The following is a 27,253-nucleotide window of genomic DNA, read 5'->3' on the forward strand; positions in this document are numbered from 1 at the left end:
GAGGAACAAGACACAGGTAACACTAAAAAACCTGTTAGACCTAGATCTTGGACTTGGAAGCATTTTAAAAAAGATGATAGTGGTCCCAAACCTAGGGCTATATGTAAGTGGTGTGGAGCATCTTATGTGGCTGATTCGCATAAAAATGGTACTAACAATCTTAAAAGTCACTTGTTGAGTCAGTGTAGAAAATTTTCAAAAGATTCACTTGATCCCACACAAAAAACACTTGTTATGCAGCAACTTAAAAAAGAAGAAGGAAATGGGCTGGGTAATTGTTTGACTACTGTATCATTTGATCCTGATTTATGTAGACAAGCTCTTGCTAGAATGATAATCATAGATGAGTTGCCTTTTAAATTTATCGAAGGGAAGAGATTTCATTATTTCATGAGTGTTTTACAGCCAAAACTCCATATTCCGGGCAGAATTTCAGTTGCTAGGGATTGTTGGAACTTGTTCATGAATGAAAAACATAAGTTGAAGAGTGTCTTTATAAACTCAAATCAAAGTGTGTATTTGACCACTGATTGTTGGACTTCTGTACAAAATCTAAACTATCTTTGCCTCGCTGCACATTTTATTGATCAAGATTGGAAGTTGCAAAAGAGAATTTTTAACTTTTGTCTCATCAAGAATCATAAAGGTGAAACAATTGGTAGGAAGATAGAAAAATATCTTTTAAATTAGGGAATAAGTAAAGTCTTTAGCATCACAGTTGATAATGCTAGTTCAAATGATGTTGCCATTTGTTACTTGAAAGGTAGAATGGAAGATTGGAATTCACATCCTTTAAAAGGTGAACATTTGCATGTTAGGTGTTGTGCTCATATCTTGAACTTGGTGGTGAATGATGGTTTGAAAGATATGCATTCTTAATTAGTAAAATTAGAAATGCTGTTAGATATGTCCGTGCTTCTCCTAGTTGTATGGATAGGTTTAAAAGTTGTATTAAAGAGGCTAGGATCCAAGACTGCTCTTGTGTGCAATTAGATGTCCCCACTAGGTGGAATTCCACTTACATAATGCTTGATAGTGCTTTAAAATTTCAAAAGGCCTTCAAGAGATTAAGTGAGAGGGATGCTGAGTTTGTAATGATGCAAGGGGGCATTCCAAAGAATGAAGATTGGGATAATGCAAGATGTTTTGTGAACTTTTTGAAGATTTTTTTCGATGTAACCAAAAAAGTCTCGGGTTCTACATTTGTGACTTCTTCTTCATATTTTCATCACTTTTGTTCAATTCTTAGTTCTTTGAAGACTTGGGCTGATAGTAATGACATATTACTTAAGGGTATGGCTACAAAAATGAAGGCTAAGCATGATAAATATTGGCGTAACTTGAGGAACATGAATATGATGATTTTTGTTGCTGTGGTACTTGACCCTAGATACAAGATTAAGTTTGTTGAGTGGAGTTTTCAAAGGTTGTTTGAGAAGGAGGATGCTGATTTCTTATGTGGTAAGGTGAATGAAGTATTCAATGACTTATTTAACAGCTATAGGGTTGCTCTCAATAGTGATCAAGCACACCAATCTACACAACAGCCAAGATGTGGATATGGATGATAGTGCCTTTGATGATGTTCGCTTTGTGGCAGCATTTGAAAATGATGTACAAGCAAATGAGAGTGTCAACACAAATGAAGTGGATTTATATCTCATGGAGTCCTTGGAGAAACCAGTTGATCCAAGTAGTTTTGATATTTTAACTTGGTGAAAAGTGAGCTCTAACAATTACAAATATCCTGTTCTAAGTCAAATTGCGAGGGATATTCTAGCTATGCCGGTGTCAACGGTTGCTTCTGAATCCGCCTTTAGCACTGGAGGTAGAGTGCTTAATCAAATATAGGAGCTCTCTTACTCCAAAAACTGTTGAAGCTTTGATTTGTGCACAAAATTAGTTTCGAGCCAATTCATTGCCAATTGACCTTGAGGAGTCTTTTGAAGAATTTGAAAAACTTGAGAAAGGTAATGTTCTTTAATATTATGTTTTATTTTATCTTCACATAGTGATTAAATTTACTATTTGATAATATGTTTAACTTACTAATATTTATTTTATTATATTTTATTGTAGAACTTGAGCCAATTCTTCAACTAATAGATGAAGAAGACTCTGGTGATGAATCTGATTAGTGATCAGTGCTTCAGCTTTCAGTTTAAAGTTTTTTATGTTATGTTTTTATTAAGACTTTGCTATGTTATTTAATTTTGTGTTGTTGAGACTTGTTTAGTTGTTTTGATGCTGAAGAATTATTATTTTATCAAGACTTGTTGAATATGTTGGATTGTTGGACAATTGGACATGTTGGTTTATAATGTTTTATGGAATTTTTATTTTATTATTACGTTGGATTGTGTTTTATTATTATGATGGATTGTTGGACAGGTTATATAACTTTATAAATTAAGTTATTATATTGTATTTAAAAAACCGCGGATCCAAACCGATCCAAACCGCACCGCACATAAATTAAGCGTTCGGATCAGATGACTTTTTTCTTTAAAATCGAACCAAACCGCACCGCGAACACCCCTACTCAATGTTGTCCTGCCGTTAGGAATCTGTTAACGGAATTGATGGCGGAATAAAATTGAGACGATTTTGAAACGTTAGGGACTTAAATAGGACGAACACGTTGTGGACAAAAACGATACATAGAAATAAATTTTAATTTTATCCTTCAATAATATCAATTTTTTACGGTACATAGTTATTCAATTATTTTTTAATCACATCTAAATAAATTACACTTAATCACATTAATTTTATTCTAAAGAAATTTATTTTTTTATAATTTTACTCTTACAAATGTTATACTCATCCTAAAATGTTTGTAGAATGACTAATACATAAACTTGTGAGAAAAAAATGATACATATACAATAAAGAAATGTGATTCTAGACATTTTACAAATATTTTATGATGACTAAAAATATTTAAGAGTAAAATTATATAAAAAAATAATTTTATTTAGAATCAAAGTAATGTAATTAAGTATAATTTACTTAAATGTGATTAAAAAATAATTGAATAACTATGTACCGTAAAAGATTGATATTAGTGAAGGATAAAATTAAAATTTATTTCTAATCGTTTTTGTCCCCAACATTTTCGTCCTATTTAAGTCTCTAACGTTTCAAAATCGTCTCAATTTTGTCCTGCCGTCAATTCCGTTAACAGATTTCTAACAGCAAGACAACATTGAGTCAATTTTAAAATGTTAGGGAATTAAATAGGACGATTCAAAAGTTAGAGACAACTTTGAGACTTATCCCAAACGTTGGGGACAAAAACGATACTTTACTCTATATCAAAAGAAGAACCCACCTGGGCCAGGTTCAGAGCCCAAAAAACTATTAACATGTCAACCAAAAACAATTTGAATAATATTATACGCTAAATTTTTTGGATTTAGATTCTCTAAATTTTAAATTTTACTTTAGAGAGTAAAGTATGATCTATCATCATTTATTTTATAAGTGGGATTAAGAGAAAATATGAGAGAAAAAACATTCAATGGTGAGAATTGAGAAATATCACTTTACCCTCTAAAATAAAAATATAAAATTTAGAGAATTCAAATTCAAAATTTTTTGTTAACTAAATTAATCTAACATAATAAAAATCAATTATAATTAATATTATTCAAAATCTTATTATTTAATTTAACTAGACTTTTTTTTTACCAAAGATATGAGACTCGAACCCGCAACCTCTTAATTGAGTATAGGGAGATTATGCCATTTGAGCTATTATTCATTGACAAAAAAAAATTTAATTATTAACATTCGCAAATAAACGAATAGAACAAACAACTATGTTATACAAAATATCAATTACTACCCATAAATTCGTATCTGATATTTTATAAAAAAAAAAGTTATTATATTATTATAATAATTAATAAATTTAATTATTAATTTATTATAAAATTAATTATTCTGAAGACTTAGAAAAATAAATAATTTGATGATTAATTTTTAATTTGCTGGTAGATGTTTTTTTTTCTTTTACGCAATTCATGACTTTTGTTTGGAAATAACATAACACCATGATGGCTTACTAAAAAAAAACATGATGATGTGATTATGCGAAGAGAATAGCGATAGTGAAAGAGAAAGAGGAAGATGGCATCATCGGTGGCGAAGAACATTCTCAAATCGATCAGAGAGAAAGGTTTCGGCGCCTTCCTCAGACAGCTCAAAGATGAAGGCTACCTGTTTGTTCCCTTTTCCTTTTTATTTCCTTCCACAAATTCTTCGCTTCCATGGATTTTGTTGCCTTTTATTTTAGGGTTTTTTGTTGTTCTTTCAATTCTTCTCACAATCTTCAACTCACTACTTCTCTGTTCTCATTTCACATTTCACATTTCAGGAGGTGCCTTCCGGACGGAAATCTCTTGTAAGTCAATTACTCTGCTTTGATCTTTTGCTTTATCATCTTTTCGAATCCAGAAAAACTTAGTCTTAATTGGATAGCTATGAATTGTTTTAGTCTATAGGCTTTTCTTGCTGCTGCTTACATATTATTCAAGAAAAGATAGTTTTTGTAGAGATTCGTTTAGATGCAATTGAAGAAGGCTCCTCCAATATTCACACTGTATTTCAGCTCCATCATCATTAGGTTGTTTATTAATCAATCTGTTGAATTGTATCATGAAGTGTGTGATTGTGATTATCTAAGGGAATGTGAGAGTGAGAAGTGTTTCTTTTAAGCTTACAAGCTTCAATGTTCAAACTACAAAGACATGCACACAACAGATTCTGGTTTTACACCGATACTCATTTCTAGTTCCTCTCCAAATTCCCTGAATTTCCAAGATTTCTTTTCTCTTATTATTTTGCCCTAGTGACAGGCTCTTTTTTTTTGCAAGTCAATTCTTGTGTTGTTTTTATTACTTTCATTTATCAGAGTGATTATTTTAGTTACTAAAAGAAAGGGTTCATCTGCATTACAAGTAAATATTATCATCAATGTTACTGCCTCAAGTGTATCTTAAACTAAGAATGCACGTCAAGAAAGAAAAAAAATTCTACTTGTTTACAGTAGCTAGAGATGATGATGGGATTGAAACCAGTTGGAAACCAAAATTTCATAAACTGGTGTAAACTGGTTTTTATGTTGAAACCGGTTTGCCTTATGTCAATGTGGTTCAATTTTGGTTTTCAAACCATTCATAGTGGTTTGGTGTGGTTTTTATTTGGTTATTAGAAATATCAAACCAGGTCCATCCCTGTATGCCAGTATTTTTTTGCCTGTCAATCTAATTTTGTCTGAATTTATGTAGGCAAACCAAGATCCATAATATTGGTGCAACGCTTGTTGGTGTTGACAAATTCGGTAACAAGTATTATGAGAAACTTGAAAACACACAATATGGTTAGTTTCAGCTCCCTGCTGTCTGTCTCTCAAGTGTGCATATGTATAAGGGTTTAAGAATTACACATGGCTGAAAGCAGTGAAAATAAACCCTTAAAGTGCATATAGGTAGGAATGACCTTGTTCTTAGGTAACAACAGTAACATAAACATTATGGTTGCTACACATAGCAACCTGACTATGACATAGTGAACAAGAAAAGGATATGGTGAAAATGCTATGGCTTTCTTAATACTGCCCGGAAAATGACAGTTCTGTTCTACTGTCCTTTGATGGCCCATACAACAATTACACGTTACAGTTCGGCAAGAGTTAAAGTGGGTTGTGTGCTAAACAAATGGTTCAAACCTTAAGAACTAATATGCATCCCCACCCCTCTCCTTTCTTTTCTCCTCACTCATGTCTGGAAATCTGCCAGATAGTTAGCCTTGAATTTCAATATGAGGTGTGCTCATACATGCTGTTCGGTTCCTTGAAATCTGGCAGGAAGACACAGGTGGGTTGAATATGCAGAAAAGAGTAGATATAATGCTTCACAAGTTCCACCTGAATGGCATGGTTGGCTCCACTTCATTACTGATCATACAGGAGATGAGGTAAGTTCAGTTATCCCTAGGTAGTGTCATCTGGTCTGCAAATTCGCAGCTCCAAGATAATAATGTGGGCTTTGTTGCAGCTTCTTTTGCTGAAACCGAGAAGGTATGGTGTTGAACACAAAGAAAATTTATCAGGAGAGGGTGAACAGTATATCTATCATTCCAAGGGACATGCACTTAATCCAGGACAGAGAAACTGGACAAGGTACCAACCATGGCAATCCAAGCTTGAACCATAATTACAGTCCATCTGTGTTGAAAATTTTCCTGAATGTTGGTTTTGACATTCTGGATAAATGATTTGCATTCGCATTGAGGGGGGTGCTTTTTCCCGTTGAATAAAATGAATTATTAGCTATTCTGTTCGACAAACTCACTTTGTAATTCAAATGTTTCCTTACAGAGTCACAAATTTCCATTTATCTGCGTGAATACGTTTTCTGGGATTAGTGTGTTTTTTGTTGGCGTCTATTACACCCTATACTTTCTATTGAGAAATCGCAATCACATCTTATACTACTTAAAGCTATATGCATGTACGTAGGGGTGGCAATGGGTAGGGTTTGGAGCCAACCCTAACCCTACTCGTGGGTTGAAAATATCTCAACCGTAACCCTACCCGTTCTTAACCCGCGGATACCCGACCCTACCCGCGGGTTACAAAAAAAGAAATAATATTATTATATAACTTGATGATAATTTAAAATAAAATTGACTTTTATGTAAAAAAGTTTATTAAATTATCAATTAATGATCTTCTTTTAATGACTAAGAATTTTTTGCATTTAATAAGAGGTCTTTAGTTCAACATTCACTTAAAACATATTTTTATATATATAACATATAGTACGGGTTAGTCGGGTAGGGTTGAGGTTCAACTCGCACCCTACCCGACCCGCACGAGAACTCTACCCGCACCCTACTCTACCTGCTGCGGACGGATTGACAACCCTACCCGACCGGGTGGGGTCGGATTGGGTATCCGCGGGTAGGGTACATGTTGTCACCCTACATGTACGTATGAAACCCACGTCTTTTGCCTTAAAAATAGTTTTCAATGTATTACGGTTTATGATTACATAGTTCCCTCTTTGAAAATAAAAATATTCATTTGAGGTTACGATGCTCATTTTCATTTTTGGCAGAACACATTTATATATGTGGTGAATTTTAGTATGTCTATCTTTATAGTGATTACAGTAGCTATGTAATAGTATTAAAATTAAATATTTTTTATATTTTAATAACTTTTTAGAATATTATAATCATTATGTTTACTGTAATATAAGAATACTAGAATAATCCAGTATATATATACATTAAAAACCTGACCCCACGTGAAGAAGATTAGAAGCATGGTGGTAAGAACTAAATCGCTAATTAAACTGATCAGATTATTGGTTTATTAATTTATTGGTTTAACTGATAAATTATTAGTTAAATTGGTAAAATTAGTTCTAAGTAAATAAAAAATATAAAAATAATTTTTTTTTTCATTATAATAAAATAAGTTTATTTACCATATTCTAGTGTTAATGCATATGTTTAGTGGTGTATCACAAATAATATCAAAGGTAGATCAATTTTAACTTGCAAGAATTCGTCTCATATGTATCATTATGTACCAAAGTGCATACAATATGGTTGACGAATATCATGTTATGAAAGAGTTTAATCAAAGTTAAAATTCAAATCCAGCAGCCAAGCTTCTAATCTACAAAATGCTAAAACCTTTGATGATAATTTGCATGGTAATAGAAATACTATAACGACAAATAATTCTCTAAAAGGTGTTATTATATATTCCCAAACCATTTTTATGTGTCATGTACATGTACAAGCCACCACAAATGCCCAAAACTGGCATGTTTCATCACAAAGTAAATAACACAATACCTATAACTAAATCTAAGTAGGGCAACTTATTAAGCAACTGATATATCGCTTCTATGGAGTAACAACCTCAAGCCTTGTTTGGTGCTTCTCCAACTTTCTGCAGCAAGACATGACAAGATGAGTCCTAAGCAAATTGATATGATGCACAGAAAATTCGAAAATAAAATTTGTGAATGATATATGAATAGTAAAATATGCATTTAGCCTAATCATGCCAGTCACATTTAGCATATCTAACTGAAATTCGGAACCTCATGAACTAGGTTGGTAATTTCATGAATTGAAGAAAGAGAACCCAAACTTAGAAACCATGCCAATTACAATTCAGTAATGATATATCTTCCTGAACATCTTCCGCAAATTCAGAGTGTAAGAAGCAGTCACAAAACTGAATTCGGACTTCCAATGAAGGTAAATTTATGTACCTCTTCTTTGTTGCCCTTTCCTCTAGTGAAGAACTTGCAAGTCCCATAGATGAATGCGCCCCACCCAGCCAACGAAACAAACACAAACTGCAATGGCAGAAGATTCAGAAATACTTAAAATATTACCATAAACAAATATCTGGGAAACAAGACAATGAAGTAACTAAAAATATAACATAAATATAACACAAATAAACAGAATTTCATAATCAAGAATTAACAAATATATCATAAACAGAATAACTAAAAAATCAGAGATAATGCAGAACGCAGAGAAGTGAAGAATGAGCAATGAAAAGACCACCAACCTGTCCGACAGTCCGAGAGAGGACGGCGAGGACGCAACGAAGAGGACGGCTTGCGACTCAAAACGCGACGGTGAGATGAGGTTGAAACGTCGTCGGAGGCGCACCGGAGACGAAGAAGACGACAGGCCGGCGGTGAGGTGATGTAAGGTGAGGTTTTCTTGAAGGGATTAGCGTTAGGAAAAAGGAGTATTCAACTAATTCGAGTGTTTTCTTTTTCAAACTCAAAACGACGTCGTTTTGGAAAAGAAAAGAAAAAGAGCTTCAAACCAGCCGGTTACATAAAACTGCCATTCTGATTTTTATCAAAATCGGACACTTTAACCCGATCTTTACCAGTTGTGTTCCTTATCCAGTCAGAATGACCAATCAAACCGGCCAAGTGACCAATTTACTGATTTTCTAGTCAAACCAACCGGTTTGGTCCGATTCTTACCACTATTATTAGAAGAGTACTAAAGAACAAATTTTTCGTTGAAAGTTTTGAATAAAGTTGTCCAAATATTTGTGGATGCTTAGATGATTAAATTTTGACCAACACATTCGCCCGTAATTTAGCAAAGTTGTTTCTATTGTTTTCAATTATTAGAAGATAATTTCGTCGATTGATAGAGAAATGGGATATTCCACAAACATGACCAAAAATAATTTAGTAAAGTTCCAAATTCCAATATAAAGAAGGAGACTAAAATTAAAAGAACAAAAGCTAAAAAAACCGCAACCAATCTTAAGACAGTTCTTGATATTTAACAATTCTTCTTTCACGCCCTCGCTCGCACTTGAAAAAGACCAGTCTCAGACAGTTCCTACCATAAAGCCATCTTCCTTACCAGCTGCTACATATTTCATTACAATCAGGTGACTGGAATATTTCTTCTTTCTATCTACCTCCTAAACATGCCAGAATGTTGTAGCGTTCTGCAGTAATCCAATATGGTTGGGGAACTCTTTATTTGTTCCCATATTTTGACTGAATTCTTCAACCATTCACGCTCAGACACAGGTCTCACGAAAGATGGCGGCTTCATCGACAAAATCTATAAGACAGTAAACACATCCCGCCATGTCAGAGCAAAGGTAATATAACAAAGGCTAAAAAAATTGGTAATATAAACGAGGCTAAAAGTTAAAAATTAAGAGTAATACACATTGTGTGTGTAGAGAGGAGGGGGGAGAGAGATAGAGAAAGAAACCTGATCCCGTAATTTCCATAATGCAGATATGTAACTTTCATGCCGAGCTCTTGGGTTTTCTTCCTTTTGCTTGAATGGGATTGCATGCATATTTAGCATGCCAGAATCCATATTACTTGCATGTTGCTCCCCAGGCTTGCTTCCAGTGTGTTCTCTGGCAAATGAGGATGCTTTGAAATACTGCAAAAGTGCCCTTCTCAACTGCACAACATTTTTGGGAGTAAAGTCTTGCTCATGCAACCTATAAAGCTCAAAAGAAAATACATATTAGTGTTTTTTCTCTATGCAACAATCTTAATTTAGTTTAATAGCAAAAAGAAGTGGAGACAAGCTAGAATAGTGATAATATGATTTTATACATTATATCAATGTCAGCCAAATTACTCATGGAAACAAGAAATACTCTCTTGCACTTAATTTTTCTTTACCAATAATCACAACCGATTAAAATAAAAATATTAGTTAGTCCCTCTTTGCTTTGTGATTTTTTTACGTTTGTATATAGTTGACAGTGTGGACATACATATAGTTGGTAACACATACCCTATTTCTAAAATCTTTCTAAACTTTAAAGGAGGAATTCCTGAAAAATTGTATGTTCAGCCAAGATATTAGAAGAAAAGGGAACTGGTCCGGCAAACAAGTGGCTAATGAAATCATACAACAGGGTCGTCAACTATTCACCATTTCTCATTCAGTAATTCCCTCCACGTTCTTTCATAGAAGGGATATTACTGTGTTAGTCAGAGAGTTAGAGACTATCAGTTGTTAGTTACAATTAGTATGCTAATAACTTACTTATTACCACCTTATATAAGGATGAATCTCTATTTTAAATTCAACGATTCTCACAATTTAGTAAATCTTACATTGTATATTTTCTATTCTATTCTCTCTTTTCTCTGAATACCATTGATATCAACACAGTTTGATGACATTACAAATAGAGAGATTTTTCTTACTTGGTGTGTACAAAAACAGGGGTAGCCATGTACTCTTCACGTTCAGGAACTTTGTAATCTTTTTCAAGCCCCAAATTAGAGCTCTGGGAAAGTGATGAAGCCGGCAAGGATGGGTCTGGTATCCCATGCTTCAACAAGTCAGCCTACAAGATAACAACTAGAGTGTGGTCACTCCTTTTTATACATTTATGAAAGTGTATCTGCAAAATATGTACAAGGATTTCAAATTAATCAAGAAGGCCTAGAAAATGCGTCATGTAAAATATTTCTCTTTTTTTTTTTTTCCATCAAAAACATAATTTGCTTGTCCATACCAAATGAGTCATGTAAAATTTACAGAACTCTGATGAACAAAGACCAATCAAGTAACTATTATGTTTATTATTATCTGAACCAATCAATAAAAGAAATAACAGATTCCAAAAGCATAAACGAAATTTGAGAGTGCAGTTATTGTTATTCTGACAGTGAATGCATAGAGCATATAGGAAACGATCCAAACTAAGAAGAGCCTATGACCTAAATCTTGCTATACATTACTCTCTTTTTTTATCTCATATAAGTTTAGATGATAGGAAAACCAGATCACATCAAACAGTTGTTATAAAAAGGTAAGGGGTTGTACCATTTCCATATTTCAAAGGTCAAGTAAAACACTAATAAGATGAAGCAGCAACTATCACCATGAGGATCATTGTAAAATGTAATGGACGGCACACAAGATTAGCCAATACAAGTAGACTATACCCATTGAATGCATTGAAATAACAAATGACACAACAGCTAAACCTATCTTCTGAATAACAACATAGTTTACACAGATGGAAAAATTACTTTTTTAATTATTGAACAAGACTTAAACCATCTGTAACAACAACAAAAAAGTTGAAGTAAATGACATACCGTCAACGTCAAATGCCACATGCTATCATCATGAACTCCATCTGACACCACCAGCACAACATGGCATATAGATGCAAGTAGAACAGCAAGCTATAAAGATTCCTTGCAGCACCACAACATAGTCAAATTCATCAGATTATAGCAATACAAGTAATAAAAATTATCAATTGTGATCAAGTTAATACATGATTGGATTTTCATCGGAGAGAAAGAGGGAAAAAATTGGGAGTCAATGTTTACCTGAATATTCATAATCTCATGAGCCAATTCAGCTGACAGTGATTCTCCAGTTATCACTGAAATCGTCGAAGAGCCATCCGGTCTCATCATCTCGGCTAAAACCGAAGCACTAAACACAGGCTACAAAGGCAAAACAAAAAGCATGAACCAAAACACAACAGTTCAAGCAACGAACTAAGATATCATGGGTGGCATTTTACCTGAGTATCAAGAAGAATAATACGTTCAGAAGATACCCTAGGTTCAATGCCAGTAGAACAATGCCTTGCCATGGCTCTGGTCTCTTCAGACTGTGTGGAAAAAGGTGGTAGCATCCCTGTAAGCTTACACACACATCAAATCAGAGTTGAACACATGGATTATGGAAACTACAACACAATAATCAAACTCAACTAGGAAAACGTTAATTCAATAATTAAATTGCGTGAAGAATAAACTGACCAGGTGAAGTTGAATCAAAACCATAAATTTCGTTCATAATAGTTGATTTTCCAGCTCCAGATGGCCCAATCACCCCAATCACAGTGAAATCAGTATTCTCAGTCAAAAACTGCGAACATTTTCAAAATCCAGTTGCTAAGTTTACTTCTTCTTTTTTTCGGTCTCTGTGACCTAATTGTAAAGACTATAATAGAAGCAAAGAAAGACGAAGGCAAAGAGGGATTTACAGGGAGAAAGCGATCGATGTGGAAATCCCAGGAATCGGAGAGAAGGTTGAGAGATGCAACGGAAGGAAGACGAGAACGGAGCTGCGCAGCTTCATCGTCGGCGGCTCCGCCACGGGAAAATTTACCGGTGACGGGACCGCCGGCGACGAGTCCAGGCTTTGCTAGAAGGATCTTCGGAGAAGGAGATGTTTCAGAAGCCATTAATTGGTTATTCAGCTTCTCAGCTTTCACCAAAACTGGATACAGTTCAGTGTGGGTTTTTGTTCTTTCTTCTCCTTTCTCCGTTTGGGTTTAAAAGAATTTAATTTTAATGCAATATAAGGTAGATTTCCATGAGTTAAAGTTAGATTTGTTGGCCTTTATGCAACTGCAAACCAAATTTAAAACCTGGGTTTAACCACCCATGTATATGTTGTTTAGGATTGAAAATTGTCCGATTTATCCTACAAGAAAATAAATTTACGCATATATCTAGAAGTGTTTAAATTTAAATCGATATAAATTAATAGATTTGTTATATATTTAAACAATATTGTTATTTAAGTCTAATTAAATAGACTCAATACCAACAAAAACTATTCTCATTTACGTTCATGCGCAGGGCTTTAGTTATCGTCATCGTCTCCTCCTCCTTCTTCTCCTTCTCTTTCTCTTTCTCTTACTTCTTCTCCTTCTTCGCGTGTTTTCTCCTTATCGTCATTCTTTTGTCGCTGTTATTATTGTTGTTATTACAATATAAAATAAGGAGAAAGAGTTTTGAATTATGCAGGACAACGAATTCAAATGCACATTAATTCACTCAGAAATAAACCGAAATTACATAATGATTGCGATACAATTAACTCAGAAATGAACCGAAACTATATAATAATTGCGACACAATTAACTCAGAAAAAAAGAAAAGCAAAGAATAATGGCAAAAAATATGCAAGTTTGAGGAGCAATGGATGTTAATAATAAAAGATTTTTAACATGAACTTAGAGATTTTTGTATGTGAATTTTAAGTTCAATTGAGCAGAATTTAGCTATAATAAAAAAAATTTTAAAAAAAAGGCTTTTTAGGAAAAAAGGAGTATATCAATGACATCTTATATTAAATTTATAATTCATATTTGAACTGTTTAGAAGATTTTATTTCCTGAGGTTGTGAAGGTTGATGAAATGCTTTTTTTGAGAATATTTGAAAAATATTCATTATATTCATTATTTCTTGTTATGTTTTTTTCTATTTAATTTTATTAATTTTCTAAGGCCTTGTCCAAGAACTAAACTCAAATTTAACACATAATCTAAGAAATTATGTTAAATTTGAGTAAATCAAGAAGAATTTTGAAAAAATGAAATAAGAAGGAGAAAATGAAGAAGAAAGAGATGAAAAAGAAGAAGAAGAAGAAGCAGTAGAAGATGAGGAGGAAGATGAGAAAGAGTTTTGAATTGTGTAGGACCACGAGTACAAATGCACCTTAATTCACTCATAAATGAACCGAAATTATATAATGATTGCGACACATTAACTCATAAAAGAACCGGAATTTACCATAATGATTACGACATATAGACTAAGTTCGAAAACAAGCACACAAATAAGATTGAATCATGAACAAAAATACATCCAAAATCAATTTTGGGTCAGACAACGTCATTAATACGTTTGTTCCTCCTTTTTATTTGATATTTTCTTCTCTTTTTTTTTTTTGTTTTATTCCTCTCAAGAGAGTAAATAAAAAAATTTGAGAAAATGAAATAAGAAAATGAATATAAAAAAGAAAAAGATAAAAACGAAGAAGAATAAGAAGTAGTACAAGATCACGAGAAAGAGGAGAAAGGGTTTTGAATTGTGCAGGACAACTGTTAGAAACAAGAGACCAAACTAAAGAAAGTGTTTTCTGTATTATTCAGTGTGATGAAAAAGTACAATATACAAGGGGTATATATAGGTGCCAGAAGAATCAAAGTAATAAAGGCATAGAATCCTACAATTAATACACAGATATACTATATAAATATAAACGATACTAACTGATCTTAAAATGATTCTAATGATTCTCTAATGATTCTTTAACATCCCCCCTCAAAACTCAAGTGGGAGCTAAGGATACCAACTTGAGTTTGGATAATAAAATCCGGAAACGAGTCGGGTGATGAGCTTTCGTGAAGATATCAGCAATCTGATCAAGTGTTCCAACAGCAATGAGACGAACAGCATCAATAAGGATACGTTGCCTAACAAAGTGACAATCAATCTCAATGTGTTTGGTGCGTTCATGAAAGACATCATTATGAGCAATCTGAATAGCACTGCGGTTGTCACAAAAAACATCAGTAGGGGACGACTGAGGAGCACCCAAATCTTCAAGAAGCCAACGAATCGAGATAACCTCAGCAGTGGTGTCAGCGAGGGCACGGTACTCAGCTTCTGTGCTTGAGCGAGCAGTGAACGTTTGCTTCTTAGCACGCCAAGAAATGAGAGCGTCACCAAGAAACAAACAGTAACCAGTAGTAGAACGACGATCAGTGGGATCACCAGCCCAATCACCATCGGAGTATGCCTGAAGGGACAAAGAGGAATGGGCAGAAAAATAAAGGCCATGAAATAAAGTGCCTTTGATGTATCGAAGAATGTGAAGAACTGCCGCATAGTGAGTAGTACGAGGAGCTGACAAGAACTGGCTAAGTACATGAACGAGATAGGCAATGTCTGGTTGGGTGACAGTTAAGTAGACGAGTCCTCCAACTAGCTGTCGATACAGAGTAGGATTATCCAAGACAATGCCATCCATAGGAGTAAATCGAACGTTAGGCTCAAGAGGAGTAAACTCAGTGCGACTATCGGTAATTCCGGCTCGAGCAAGAAGATCTGAAGCATATTTAGCTTGAGAGAGATAGATGCCATCATCGGTGGATATAACTTCTAGACCAAGAAAATAGCTGAGAGAACCAAGATCTTTCATCTCAAAAGTATGCTGAAGGGACGCCTTGAGATCAGAGATACCATCAGCATCATCTCCAGTAATGATCATGTCATCAACATACAGAAGTAGAAGAACAACTCCACGTTCACTTTTACGAATAAAGAGAGCATTCTCATGAGGACTGCAAGTGAAACCAAGACCGCATATGGTAGTGCTGAACTTGTCAAACCATTCACGAGGAGCTTGCTTAAGCCCATAGAGTGCCTTGCGAAGTAGACAAACTTTGCCAGAAGGACAAGGATAACCCGGAGGGGTTTCATATAGACTTTCTGTTTCAAATCTCCATTAAGAAATGCATTCTTCACATTCATCTGACTGAGAGACCATCTTTTGACCGCAACAATGGCAAGAAGAGCTCGAACAGATGTGAGACGAGCAACAGGAGCAAAAGTCTCTTCATAGTCAATACCATACTCTTGCGTACAACCCTGAGCAACCAATCGTGCCTTATAACGGTCAATAGAACCATCAAAGCGAGTCTTGATCTTGTATACCCATCTGCTTCCCACAATTTCCTGATTTGAAGGAGAATCAACCAAGTCCCAAGTGTGTGCTTTTTCAAGTGCATGTATTTCTTCCTGCATTGCTTGTTGCCAATTTGGATTTGTGGAGGCTTCTCTGAATGACTTAGGTTCATGTTGATGAAGAATAGTAGAAAAGAAATGATAATCAAGAAGATGAGGAGGTGGATTTCTCACCCTGGAACAGCGAGTGGAAGGAGGCGGCATGACGGTAGGAGTAGGAGCGTCGTCTGGTCCGGAATCATCGGGAGATGGAGAAGGCGGAAGAACAGGAGGCTGTGGAGGGTGACTCGAGATAGAACCTGTAGAATCATCACTAGGAAAAAGATCAACATTGGGGTTAGTGAAAAAAGGTGACTGAGTAGGAGGAATAGACTCAAAGGAGGAGAATCGAGAAAACATGTGATGCTCCCAGAAAACAACATGACGAGATATACGAATACGTTTAGAGAGAGGATCCCAACAATGATAACCCTTGTGTTCAGTGCCATAACCAAGGAAACAACACATACGAGCCCGAGGTTCAAGTTTAGTATGTTCATGAGGCTGAAGAAGAACAAAACAGACACAACCGAAAACTCGAAGAGAATTATAATCTGGGGAGGTACGATAAAGACGCTCAAAGGGAGTAACATTACCAAGAACAGAAGAAGGGAGTCTATTGATAACATGAACAGCAGTAAGAACAGCTTCACCCCAAGTACGCTCAGGACACGAAGAAGAAAGAAGCATTGCACGAACAGAGTCAAGAATGTGACGGTGTTTACGTTCAGCTCGACCATTTTGTTGAGATGTACCAGGGCAAAAAAACTCAGACAAGGTACCCTGTTCTGCAAGAAAGGTTAAGAGTTTGGAATCATGGTATTCCATAGCATTATCACGGCGAAAAACCTTAATGACCTTGGAAAACTGAGTTTTAATCATAGTGGCAAAGTTTATATAAATCTGAGGTAACTCATGGCGATTGGTCATCAAATAAACCCAAGTAAAGCGTGAATAATCATCAATGAAAACAACAAAGTATCGAGCTCCTCCCAAAGAAGCGGTAGGAGCGGGACCCCAAACATCAGAGTGAATGAGATCAAAAGGAGAGCAAGCAAGAGATGAATTATTTTGAAAAGATAAAGCAGGTTGTTTGGCAGTTTGACAAGAAATGCAATCAAAAGATTCATTAGGAACCTGACCCAAAACACCTTGAGACACAAGAGGACGCAATTTTCCTAAGGAACTGTGGGCAAGACGTTGATGCCATAAGTGAAGGGTAGATGGAGAAGAAGCAGCACAGATATTTGGTACAGGAGGAATATGAAGATTCTCGACTTCAAACAACCTTCCACCCTTACGTCCAGTCCCGATGACTTGTCTCGTTCGACAATCCTGTACACGACAACCAGAGAGAGAAAAAGTGACATCAAAACCCAGATCAACAAGTTGACCAACAGAAATAAGATTAAAGCTTAAGTTGGGAATAAAATAAGTATCAGGAAGATGAAGAGTCGACTGGGAGATAGAACCCTTGTGTGTTGCGTGCAAGAGGGAACCATTAGCAGTATTGACAGAAGGTCCATTTGTAGTGGTAGACAGAGACGAGAAGAGATTACGTGACGGAGACATGTGATTAAAGCATCCTGAGTCAAAATACCATTTAGAATTATCTGGAGGAGTCGAAAGAGCAGCAGGGGTATTACCAGAAAGGGAGAGAAGTCGCTGAAGGAGAGACGCAATATCAGATAGAGAGACAGAAGACGAGGTGAGAGGAGCAGAGGTGGTAGATTCAGAAGTAGCATGAACAGCAGAAGCAGGCACACGACGTGGTGGGCGAGTAGGACAGGTAGTAAGCAAATGTCCCGAGAGCTTGCAATAATGGCAGAACAGTTGTGAACAATGGTAGCTAATATGAAATTTCTGATGGCATGTGCGACATTCAACAGAAGGAAAGACGGAGAAGAGGTGCCCAAAACGGTTACAATTTTGACAGAATTTATCATTTCCATGTGTGGTAGCAAAAACAACTGACTTTTCCATAATAGTAGATGTAGAGATCACGAAAAGGAGAGAAAAACTGCAACTTGTAAGCCGAAAATGAGAAAACGGAGGGCAAAATCGGAAAGAGCTCACCAAAAAACCTTAGGGTGGGTCCCACTTGTCTGCCACGTCAGCGACACGTCGCACCACGTCAGCAAAGCGGTGACACGTGGCGGCGTGTGACTGGAGAGAGGAGACACGCTGGCGCTGAGCTGGACGCGGGTCAGCATTGCGGGTTGCTGGAGGATAACAGCGTGACACATGGAGGCTTGCAGAGCGTCCAATATGCGCGAAGATCCAACGGCTGCTGAAGCTTCTAGGCAGAGAAGAAGGGGTGCGGCCAGCGATGATTCGGCGGCGCGTGGCGGTGCGTGCTGATGTCTCTGGTAGCGCGGCGGAGCTCTTTGTAATCGTGAGGATGAGAAGAAGACAATGATATGGTTTATGACAGATATAAAGGTTGGGAAGGCAAGCAAAATGAGGACGAAAGAGGCTGCCTGGAGAAGGAAAAGAAACCAAACTGATTGAACTAAATTTGGCTGAAGCGGTGCCCGGACTTCTGGCGGCGCGTGAGGGAGCGTCCGGCAGCAACAGGCGGCGAGTGTGGCGGCGTTGGAAAGCTTGCAACGAGGAGAAGGTAAGGGTGGCGACGGTGACGAACCAAGGCGTCGGGAGAAAGGCAAAAAATGAGCACAAAGTACTGCCGGTGAAACAAGATAAAGGAGCCAGAAACCAAGTGTTTCTGAAAAAAAAAAAAACAACTTAAGCTCTTGATACCATGTTAGAAACAAGAGACCAAACTAAAGAAAGTGTTTTATATATTATTCAGTGTGATGAAAAAGTACAATATACAAGGAGTATATATAGGTGCCAGAAGAATCAAAGTAATAAAGGCATAGAATCCTACAATTAATACACAGATATACTATATAAATATAAATGATACTAACTGATCTTAAAATGATTCTCTAATGATTCTCTAACAACAACAAGTCCAAATGCACCTTAATTAACTCAAATGAACTGAAATTACATAGTGGATTACGACACAATTAACTCATAAATAAACCAAAATTATATAAAATTGTGACACAATTACTCAAAAATGAATCGAAATTACATAATGATTGCGACACATAAACTCAGTTCGAAAACAACCACACAAACAAGACTGAATCATGAATAAAAACACATCCAAAATTAATTTTGGATCAAACAACATTATTAATATGTTTCTTCTTCTTTTTTGTTTGATATTTTCTTCTTTTTTTCTTGGTTTTATTCCTCTTAAAAGAGTGAAACAAGAAGCACAGAACGAGTCCAAATGCAGTTTAATTTACTCAGAAATGAACCGAAATTATATAATTGACACAATTAACTCAGAAATGAACCGAAATTACATAATAATTGCGACATATAAACTCAGTTCGAAAATAAGCACACAAACAAGACTGAATCGTAAACAAAAAACACATCCAAATTCAATTTTGGATAAGACAACATCATCAACATGGCAAAAATTCAACAATAACAATAACGATGATAACGATAACGACGATATGTATAAGAAGAAGACGACAATGACAATCATGATGGTGGTGGTGGTGGTGGTGGTGGTGGAGGAGGAGAAGGATGAGAAGGAAGGAGGAGAAGAAATTCCAATGAGAAAAGAAGAAAAAAAAGGAGGAGGAGGTGGTGTTGTTGGTGACGACGATAACGAAAGTAAAAAATAATAAAAAAAAAGAAGAGAAGAAGAAGAAGACGTAGTATCAAGGGTGAAGAAGAAGAAGAAGAACGCATGCGTGAATTTAAAAGAATAAGAAGAAGCGTGAGGGGAGAAGAAAGTGAGAAAAAGAAGCGCGTGACTTTAAATCACTTGGATGAACTTGGATGTTAAAATTGCTTGAATGTGGAGAATAATTCATAAATTAAATCACTCATCTAATTCAATCTAAACCAAAAACCAAAAACCAATTAAAATCGTACTAATTTAGATTTGATTGGATTATATTTTTTATAAACCGCATATATCAGATCGAATTTTTGATCTATTTCACAAAATCGATCAAATCAAATCCAAACCGCACAATATGTTATAATAATGATATATTTTATTATTATATTTATAATTTTACTTATAATATGTTCAATTTGTTATAATTTTTATATTATTCATGTCTTATTATTATTTAATAAATATTTTATGTATAAGATAAGATTTATTTATTTATTTTAACTAATTTATAATTTTATTTATATTCTTATTTTATTGTTAGTTTTTTAAGATATTGTTGAGATTTGTTATGTCATTATTGGTTATTTAAAATTTGATGTTGAAACTTGTTATGTATATTTAATTTTTTAATTTACAAAATCGCAAATCCAATCAAATTCAAACTATACTGCAAGTAAAATTAGTGTTCAGATCGAATGAATTTTTACTCAAAACTGATCCAAATCGCATCACAAACACCCTGTATATATCTAGCTATGTAATGTCATATTAGTAAAAGTAACTGTCAATAAAAATATTCTTTTTATATTGACTGCATAAATAATCAACATATGTGATTGAACGATTATATTAAATTTTAATATATTAAAATTAAACTAAGCAAAATTTTCTAAACTTGAATCTTAAATAAGTAAATAGGTTTCTAAAAAGTTTTGTAATATTTTGAGAGTTTCAAATAAATAATTTTTTTTGTTTATAAACGGAGTATAAAACCCAAAGAAAAAGGAAAAAAATTAGCTACAAACTATCGAAACTAGGGACGGAGCTATGTAGTAGGAAAAGGGGGCAATGGCCCCCTAATTTTAATTTTTTATATGTAAATTATATGTAAATTTCAGTTTAGTTCTCCTTAAAATTTTATTTTAGTCTTATTTTACTGTGTAAATATTTTTGGCTCCCTCTAATATTTCATCTAATTCCGTCCTTGATTGAAACAGAGATACTCTTTGTTCATTATCAACTAGAAGGCTCACTGTCTCTTTAGGAGGAATGTCCCAAAAATAAAAAGATATATTTAATTCTAAACTTTTACGTGCCAAACAGTTAGCACATCTATTGTCTTCTCTGTAGATATTTTAAAAAAAAAGTTTCAACTCCTATTCTTCCCATTAGAAATGTTTCTAACCACAGACAGAAAGAACCATTCAAAAAAATAAAATACTGGTATCTTAACTCAAAAAGTAAGACCATGGTCCAAAATGAATGGGTCATATCATCGAAACTCAAAAAGAGATAAGCCCAGCTAATTGAAGCATGAGTTAGTTAACGACCAAAAAATCAACTTGGATTGGTCGAATAGTCAGTTCACTCGTCTGCTTAAGCAAGTGTCGGGGGTTCGAATTCTGCCTTGTGCATGTAACAACCCATTGGCCAACGGCAGACTCTTAAATGGAGTTCAGATCCGCAACGAATTAGTTCTTGATCTGTCGAGTTGGAGACTGATACCACAATCTCCGTCCGACCTAACTTAAAAAGCAAGTCAATGCTTCTCTTCCTCCACTTCGGTCATCAACCACATAGGATTTGACACAACATGGGTTGATTTCCTCTACGACAATAAAAGAAACCACGTAGTACCTATAAAAAAAAAATTCAATAAATAATGACGAAGTCATCATCATAATTTTCTATAAATATTCCGTTAAATTTAAGTATTTCTTTATTCTAATTCTCATAAATTTGCTTAAATTTTTACTAATTTATGCAACAAAATTCTTTATAAGTATCATCAACTGCTGTCTCGAAACTAATATAAAAACACTTCAAGCATCCTCACATCCACCTTTGATTTCTTTCACAAAGCCAAACTATTTACAACTCGTTTCATGTATGTCTCGAAAATATTGGTGAAAACAATTTTCTAAACTCTTAAATTGCCTCTAACCTTATCTTTCAACTTACCATCATCATCACTTCTTTTTCAAATTATAAACTTTCACAGTCTTCCATTATCACCACTTTAACCATGTATTTACTCTTGTTCTGAATATTCGTAGTTAGAAATGATTGGTTTTCCTATTTTAAATGCATATAACGTGATTATTAGAGTAGTTGTTTTACACTATTATACAGTTTTTTTTTTTTTTTTTATAATAATGAAGTAAAAAAATTACCCAAAGCTTTATACATAAGGGGGAAAATTGATATATAAAATATAACTAGAGTAGTTCTAACAGTTAGAAATGATATTTTTTTTAACAAAGAAGTTCAACACAATAAAGTAGAATAAAAAAAAACCAAGACTCAAAAAACAAAATCCAATAGAACCTTCACCTTAATAGGGAATTAGTAATCAAATAAACATTTTTTCTTTTAAAGAAAAAACATGCCATAGTCAACATTAGCAAATATTTAATATGATATTCGATCTAACGACAATGGGAGTGTCATGGAGATGATGATGATAGCAGAGGATGAGGGAATGTTGTAAAGGGAGAAATATAAAATAAAAAGTATACAAATATTGATGAGTTTATAATGATTAAAACTGTGTCTATGAAAAACTTAAAAGAGTTGTTGAACACCCTCACAAAAGCTGCTTTTAAAGGAACTAATTGAGTAATCGGTGAATGTGGCGAGAGTAATTAGAGAGAGAAAAATTAACTCTCTCTTTCGAGTGTTTTGTTTGTTTGAGTGTAACTTTCATATACATAAAAAACGTTCTCCTTTTATAAGAATTTATAATTTTACCAGTTAGTCATATTTTTTTCCTTTTTTTTTTATCATTGTGCAATGATAAATTATAGTATTCAGTTCCACTCTTTTCTCATCAAATTAGTTGCTTTACTTTGTTCCAGTACCATTTTACTCAGACCTAGAATCAGATCTAACTCAAATGTCAAAGGGAAGAATCTAAATTCGTTTTTGTTTGTTATTCTTACATTATCTTCAAAATTGCTCGGCGAGAAGCTCTGGCTACAAGTAAGCCTTTTTCCTTCAAAATTGCTTCTTCATTAATGCTTGAGCTTGACGGAATTCACCAATTTGCTGTTCCTATACACAAGCTAGGTATGCTAAAATTAAGTGTTGAATCCTTGTCCCAGGTCTTATAGCGCGCTTGCAGTTTAAGCTACAGACCTCAAACTCGGTTGTACTGACAATCTCTCTGTTGAAAAGAAACAAGAAATGAAAGCAAATAAGATTTTAGCCATATGCCCATATCAAAATAAGATCAATCAATGTCAAAATGCTTCTCATAATAGCATTATGCATTGAAAGAAAGAGAGAAAAAAAACAAGAATGTAACACAACTTTCTCAGTGATATCAACTAGCCTTACTCAAAATAATTTATTGCTAAAGAGAATAGAAGAAGATTCGACATACTTATCAGTTCATAAGTAACGATCATCGTCGTTCCATAAAGTGACATGTTTAGAAATCGAGGTCCAAACCCCCGGTAGAATCCCCACCAGCCATCTTCTTTAAGGAGAGTCTTTGTTGTCTTCAGTACCGATGGTCTTCCAGAACCGTAGTTGTCCATAACCTTTGCAAATCAGAAGAAGCAAATCCAAAATATAACCATATCACAGTTCAAAACCCCAAAGAAAAAAAAATATCAAAACCTACACTTTGGAAGAGATACCAACTTCAATTATTTAAAATAGTTTCCTTGAAACAGGAAACCCAGAGAAGATTAAAGCTTCATATACCTGAAGGCGTGTTTTTACTGTATCTATTGGAGTAGTGATAACCGAAGAACACGCACCGGCCACCATCCCTGCTGTAGCTTGAACCGTCACCATTTGAAAATGTGAAGGTTTGTTCTCTGCATCATCTTTGAAGCCCAAACTCCTAAACCATTAAGCATGTCATAATCATAATAATAACCTATAGAATGAGCAACTCTTAAAATATTTACTAGTAGTAGATTGTTGTAAGTTAGAATGTACCTCCAAATTATGTGTTGCGCCGCACCATATGAACCCCACCAAAGTGCAGATGCCGGTGACTGAGTTATGGCTGTTAATCCAAAACCTCTATACAAGCCTCGGAAACCCTCGGCCTCGAAAACTTTACGTATAACATCAAATGGTCCTCGACAAGGAGCCATTCCTGGAAGACCTTGTACCATTAACCTCTGGCAGATCTGATCAAACATCAAACAAAATAACAAATTTCTTCATATGATGCTTCACAAACAGTTATGAGAGCAGACAGAAGACTCATTAACCATTATAATTACCAAAACAGATTTATAGCTCTAACATTTGTAGGCAAATTATATAATTTTTTTTCCCTAAAGAATCCAGCAACAGAAAAGCTTTGGTTTGAGAAGAAACACAAGAAAAATGCTTGGAAGAGATGGAAAAGCAGAGGAATAGAAGAAGAACCATTGATCAACTTCAGTCAACATTAGTAAAGATCATTGTCAGAAAGTGAGGGAAGTGACAAAAAGCATAGCAAAAATTAAAAACCACTTTTCGTTCTCCAAGAAGAGTCACTATCTAAGCCTTGTATGAAATCCTCCTTTTGCATTCTACATCAACTTCCAAAACATCATGCTATTTCCATTTTCGGTAAAATGGAAAAGGAATACATAAAGCATAATGATAAAACTTATATTGAATATAGGTGTAAAATTATGTACCACATCCAAAGGCACGAAGTATACACAAGACACCAGATTGGAAAACATGCCGGCCACACCATTCGCAAGGCCGATTCTTGAAGCTTCTGGTATATCACTACCTTGTGTGTATTTCATCATAATGTCTTTCGACATCTCTAGAGACGTCAAAGCTAGGACCCTCCCAGGCATTGATCCAATAGCAGAAGTGCCAAAACCTCTAAAGATTCCGGGAACACCATCACTCCTTAGAATATGAGTGAACACCGACATTCCACGCATTTGAGAGAGTCCAGAACCAGCTACTTGCATTCTTGTCTTAACCACTGCTGTTGGATGAAGCAAAGCTGATTGAGCAGTGAAGAGAATGGCACCAATTACATGGAACTTGGTCTTGTCCAGCCTAATTTGGAACCATTAAGATTATACACACAAAAAAACAAAAACCCTAGTTCCATGCTTCCATTTTAAGTACATAAAATGTAAACAATTGCACCTAAAATACATGCCACTCGTAATAATGAATCAATAATAATAGCTTTCTTTATGCTTTTTATTCACAAAAAGTTATCCAAATATGCAAAATTTGGTTTTCTTTTTCTTTACAAGAGGGACATTGAAGCATTCTAGTAAACCCAGGAATATAAATCAGAGTATTTGTGTAACCTGCATTTTACTCAGAATATTAGAACAATAACATGATCTTTTACTTCATTTTAGTCAAAACACAAAGGACATAATCACAAAACAAGTTACATGAAGCGATGAACACACATTATACAAATAAACGTATGCATTATAAGGCTCTTAGAGGAACATGAGGATGAAAGTGAAAGGAAGAAGAAGAACCTGTGCCAGTTGATGTCAGTATCATCGAGCGCCAACTGTGGTGTGGTTGAAGCCTCAGCAGCTTCCATAGCCATGGCAACAGAAGAACAAAACCTCTACAAAAGATGAAACGTTTTTTGTGTTGGTGGTGATTCAGTTTCACTTCAAACAGAGGAAACACACAAATGCAACTGCAAGTAAAGTATATGCCACTCTACTATTGCTAACCGCTTTCATCGAATGTTCAAGTGAAGTCAGTCTTTTCTTTTTTTGTATTGGAACATTCCAGTCTTTTATTATTATTATTATTATTATTATTTTGGTAATTCGAGTGTTATTGCTGCAGCATTTCTAGAAATTGAGCTCATAAAGTACCGGGATTTTTTACTTAAATAAAATTTGAAAATTACAATGTCACTATTAACTATTTAATTATTTATATTTGTATGGTAATTTAATGGTGACATGCAGTTGTTACTGTTAATCGTTAATAATTATTAAATGATAATTTAGTTAAATTTTTTAAATTATTTAATAATTTTTTATTAATTTTACATAAAAACAATAATTATGTGCAAGTTTTTACCTGATTTAGTTATTAAAATTTTCTGGTGAGCTGTGTTCGTTTAAGTCGTTTTGTTTTGTTTATTGTTGAATTTTGTTTGTTGTGTATTTTGCTTGGTTTCTTATTACTCATATATAATAAAAATACCAATAAGAATAAAGAAATTCTTTTTTTAGGAAAAATAGATTAGATGAGGAATAAAAAATTTTACTAACTTTATAAAAATATGTATATTATACATGATAAATTTTTTATTATAAAATAAACAATTTTTACTGTTCATTAAAAAAATACAATAATTTATAAAATTACCATAACCATAATATTAATATTAAGAATAAGAGCAATAATAAAAATAAAAATAACATATATGTTAGAGAGCGAGGAAATTAACTAAAACCGTTAAAATGTGCCAACTCATCGAGTGAGTTCGTTTACCCATTTAAATAGGTGAATTTTACCTCTAAAATTAAATTTGTTTAAATTTTGGATTAAATAGATTGAATTCGATTAATCCAAAAAAATAATGAGTTAAATTCGTAGACTAAACGAGTAGTCTATTTATTTATCTTTTTACATTCTTAAAAAAAAATAACACTTTCAACAGTTATTTTTCTTTGGACTCGACAAAAAAATTCAACTTACCAACTAAAAAAATGCTGTTTATTTAAAATTTTTGACCTAAAAAATATTTTTATCAAAATATATTTCAAAAAATAAAATAAAAAGATAAATAAGTCAATCTATTTAATCCATCAAACTGAAATATTATCACGTGTCAATAAGGTTTTGTTTGGATGTAAAAAAGAAAATGGAAGGAAAGAAAATAAGAAAAAAGAAAATGAGAAGAAAGAAAATAGAAGAAAAAATAGAGTAATTTGTATGGTATTTGGATGAAGAGAAAATAGATAGAAAGAAAATAAAAAGAATTTTTTTTTTTGATGGAAAGAAAAATGAAAAGAAAAAAAATCATACTAGTATAAAATTACATTAATACCCTTATCTATATTATATATAAATTATAATTTATTAATAATAAAGAATAAATATGTAATTTTATTTATATTTGCAATATTTTTCTTCATTTTTATCTCGTCCTTAAAATGAAAATATTTTAATAGGTTTCACATAAATTTTTTTCTTTTCACTTTATTTTCTCTTCAAATTCAAACAACAAAAAACTTA

At 34.1% G+C, this 27,253-nt stretch overlaps 3 protein-coding genes and 1 long non-coding RNA gene across 4 annotated transcripts; 1 reads left to right on the plus strand and 3 right to left on the minus strand.

The window, feature by feature from the left end:
• The first annotated feature begins 3,992 nt into the window (after positions 1 to 3,992).
• Positions 3,993 to 6,404, plus strand: LOC112741596 (probable NADH dehydrogenase [ubiquinone] 1 alpha subcomplex subunit 12). Its single transcript, XM_025790610.2, has 5 exons — positions 3,993 to 4,226; positions 4,382 to 4,408; positions 5,295 to 5,386; positions 5,873 to 5,982; positions 6,063 to 6,404. The coding sequence occupies exons 1-5, from the start codon at positions 4,135 to 4,137 to the stop codon at positions 6,219 to 6,221; spliced, it is 480 nt and encodes a 159-aa protein (XP_025646395.1). The 5' UTR covers positions 3,993 to 4,134; the 3' UTR covers positions 6,222 to 6,404.
• Positions 6,405 to 7,761: 1,357 nt separating this feature from the next.
• On the minus strand, positions 7,762 to 8,902 carry LOC140178261 (uncharacterized). Its single transcript, XR_011870647.1, has 3 exons — positions 8,612 to 8,902; positions 8,304 to 8,390; positions 7,762 to 7,975 (listed from the first exon to the last, which is right to left on the minus strand). It is a non-coding gene; the product is annotated as an uncharacterized lncRNA (long non-coding RNA).
• Positions 8,903 to 9,232: 330 nt separating this feature from the next.
• Positions 9,233 to 13,014, minus strand: LOC112741597 (uncharacterized). The gene is made up of 8 exons (XM_025790611.3): positions 12,575 to 13,014; positions 12,348 to 12,456; positions 12,107 to 12,222; positions 11,907 to 12,026; positions 11,667 to 11,756; positions 10,764 to 10,906; positions 9,802 to 10,042; positions 9,233 to 9,645 (listed from the first exon to the last, which is right to left on the minus strand). The coding sequence occupies exons 1-8, from the start codon at positions 12,773 to 12,775 to the stop codon at positions 9,493 to 9,495; spliced, it is 1,173 nt and encodes a 390-aa protein (XP_025646396.1). The 5' UTR covers positions 12,776 to 13,014; the 3' UTR covers positions 9,233 to 9,492.
• A 9,855-nt stretch (positions 13,015 to 22,869) lies between these two features.
• On the minus strand, positions 22,870 to 25,730 carry LOC112741598 (uncharacterized). Its single transcript, XM_025790614.3, has 6 exons — positions 25,525 to 25,730; positions 24,697 to 25,078; positions 23,999 to 24,195; positions 23,759 to 23,900; positions 23,433 to 23,592; positions 22,870 to 23,213 (listed from the first exon to the last, which is right to left on the minus strand). The coding sequence occupies exons 1-6, from the start codon at positions 25,596 to 25,598 to the stop codon at positions 23,173 to 23,175; spliced, it is 996 nt and encodes a 331-aa protein (XP_025646399.1). The 5' UTR covers positions 25,599 to 25,730; the 3' UTR covers positions 22,870 to 23,172.
• Between the last annotated feature and the right edge of the window lie 1,523 nt (positions 25,731 to 27,253).

This window comes from Arachis hypogaea, chromosome 14 (assembly GCF_003086295.3).
Source record: "Arachis hypogaea cultivar Tifrunner chromosome 14, arahy.Tifrunner.gnm2.J5K5, whole genome shotgun sequence".
Classification (NCBI taxonomy): Eukaryota; Viridiplantae; Streptophyta; class Magnoliopsida; order Fabales; family Fabaceae; genus Arachis; species Arachis hypogaea.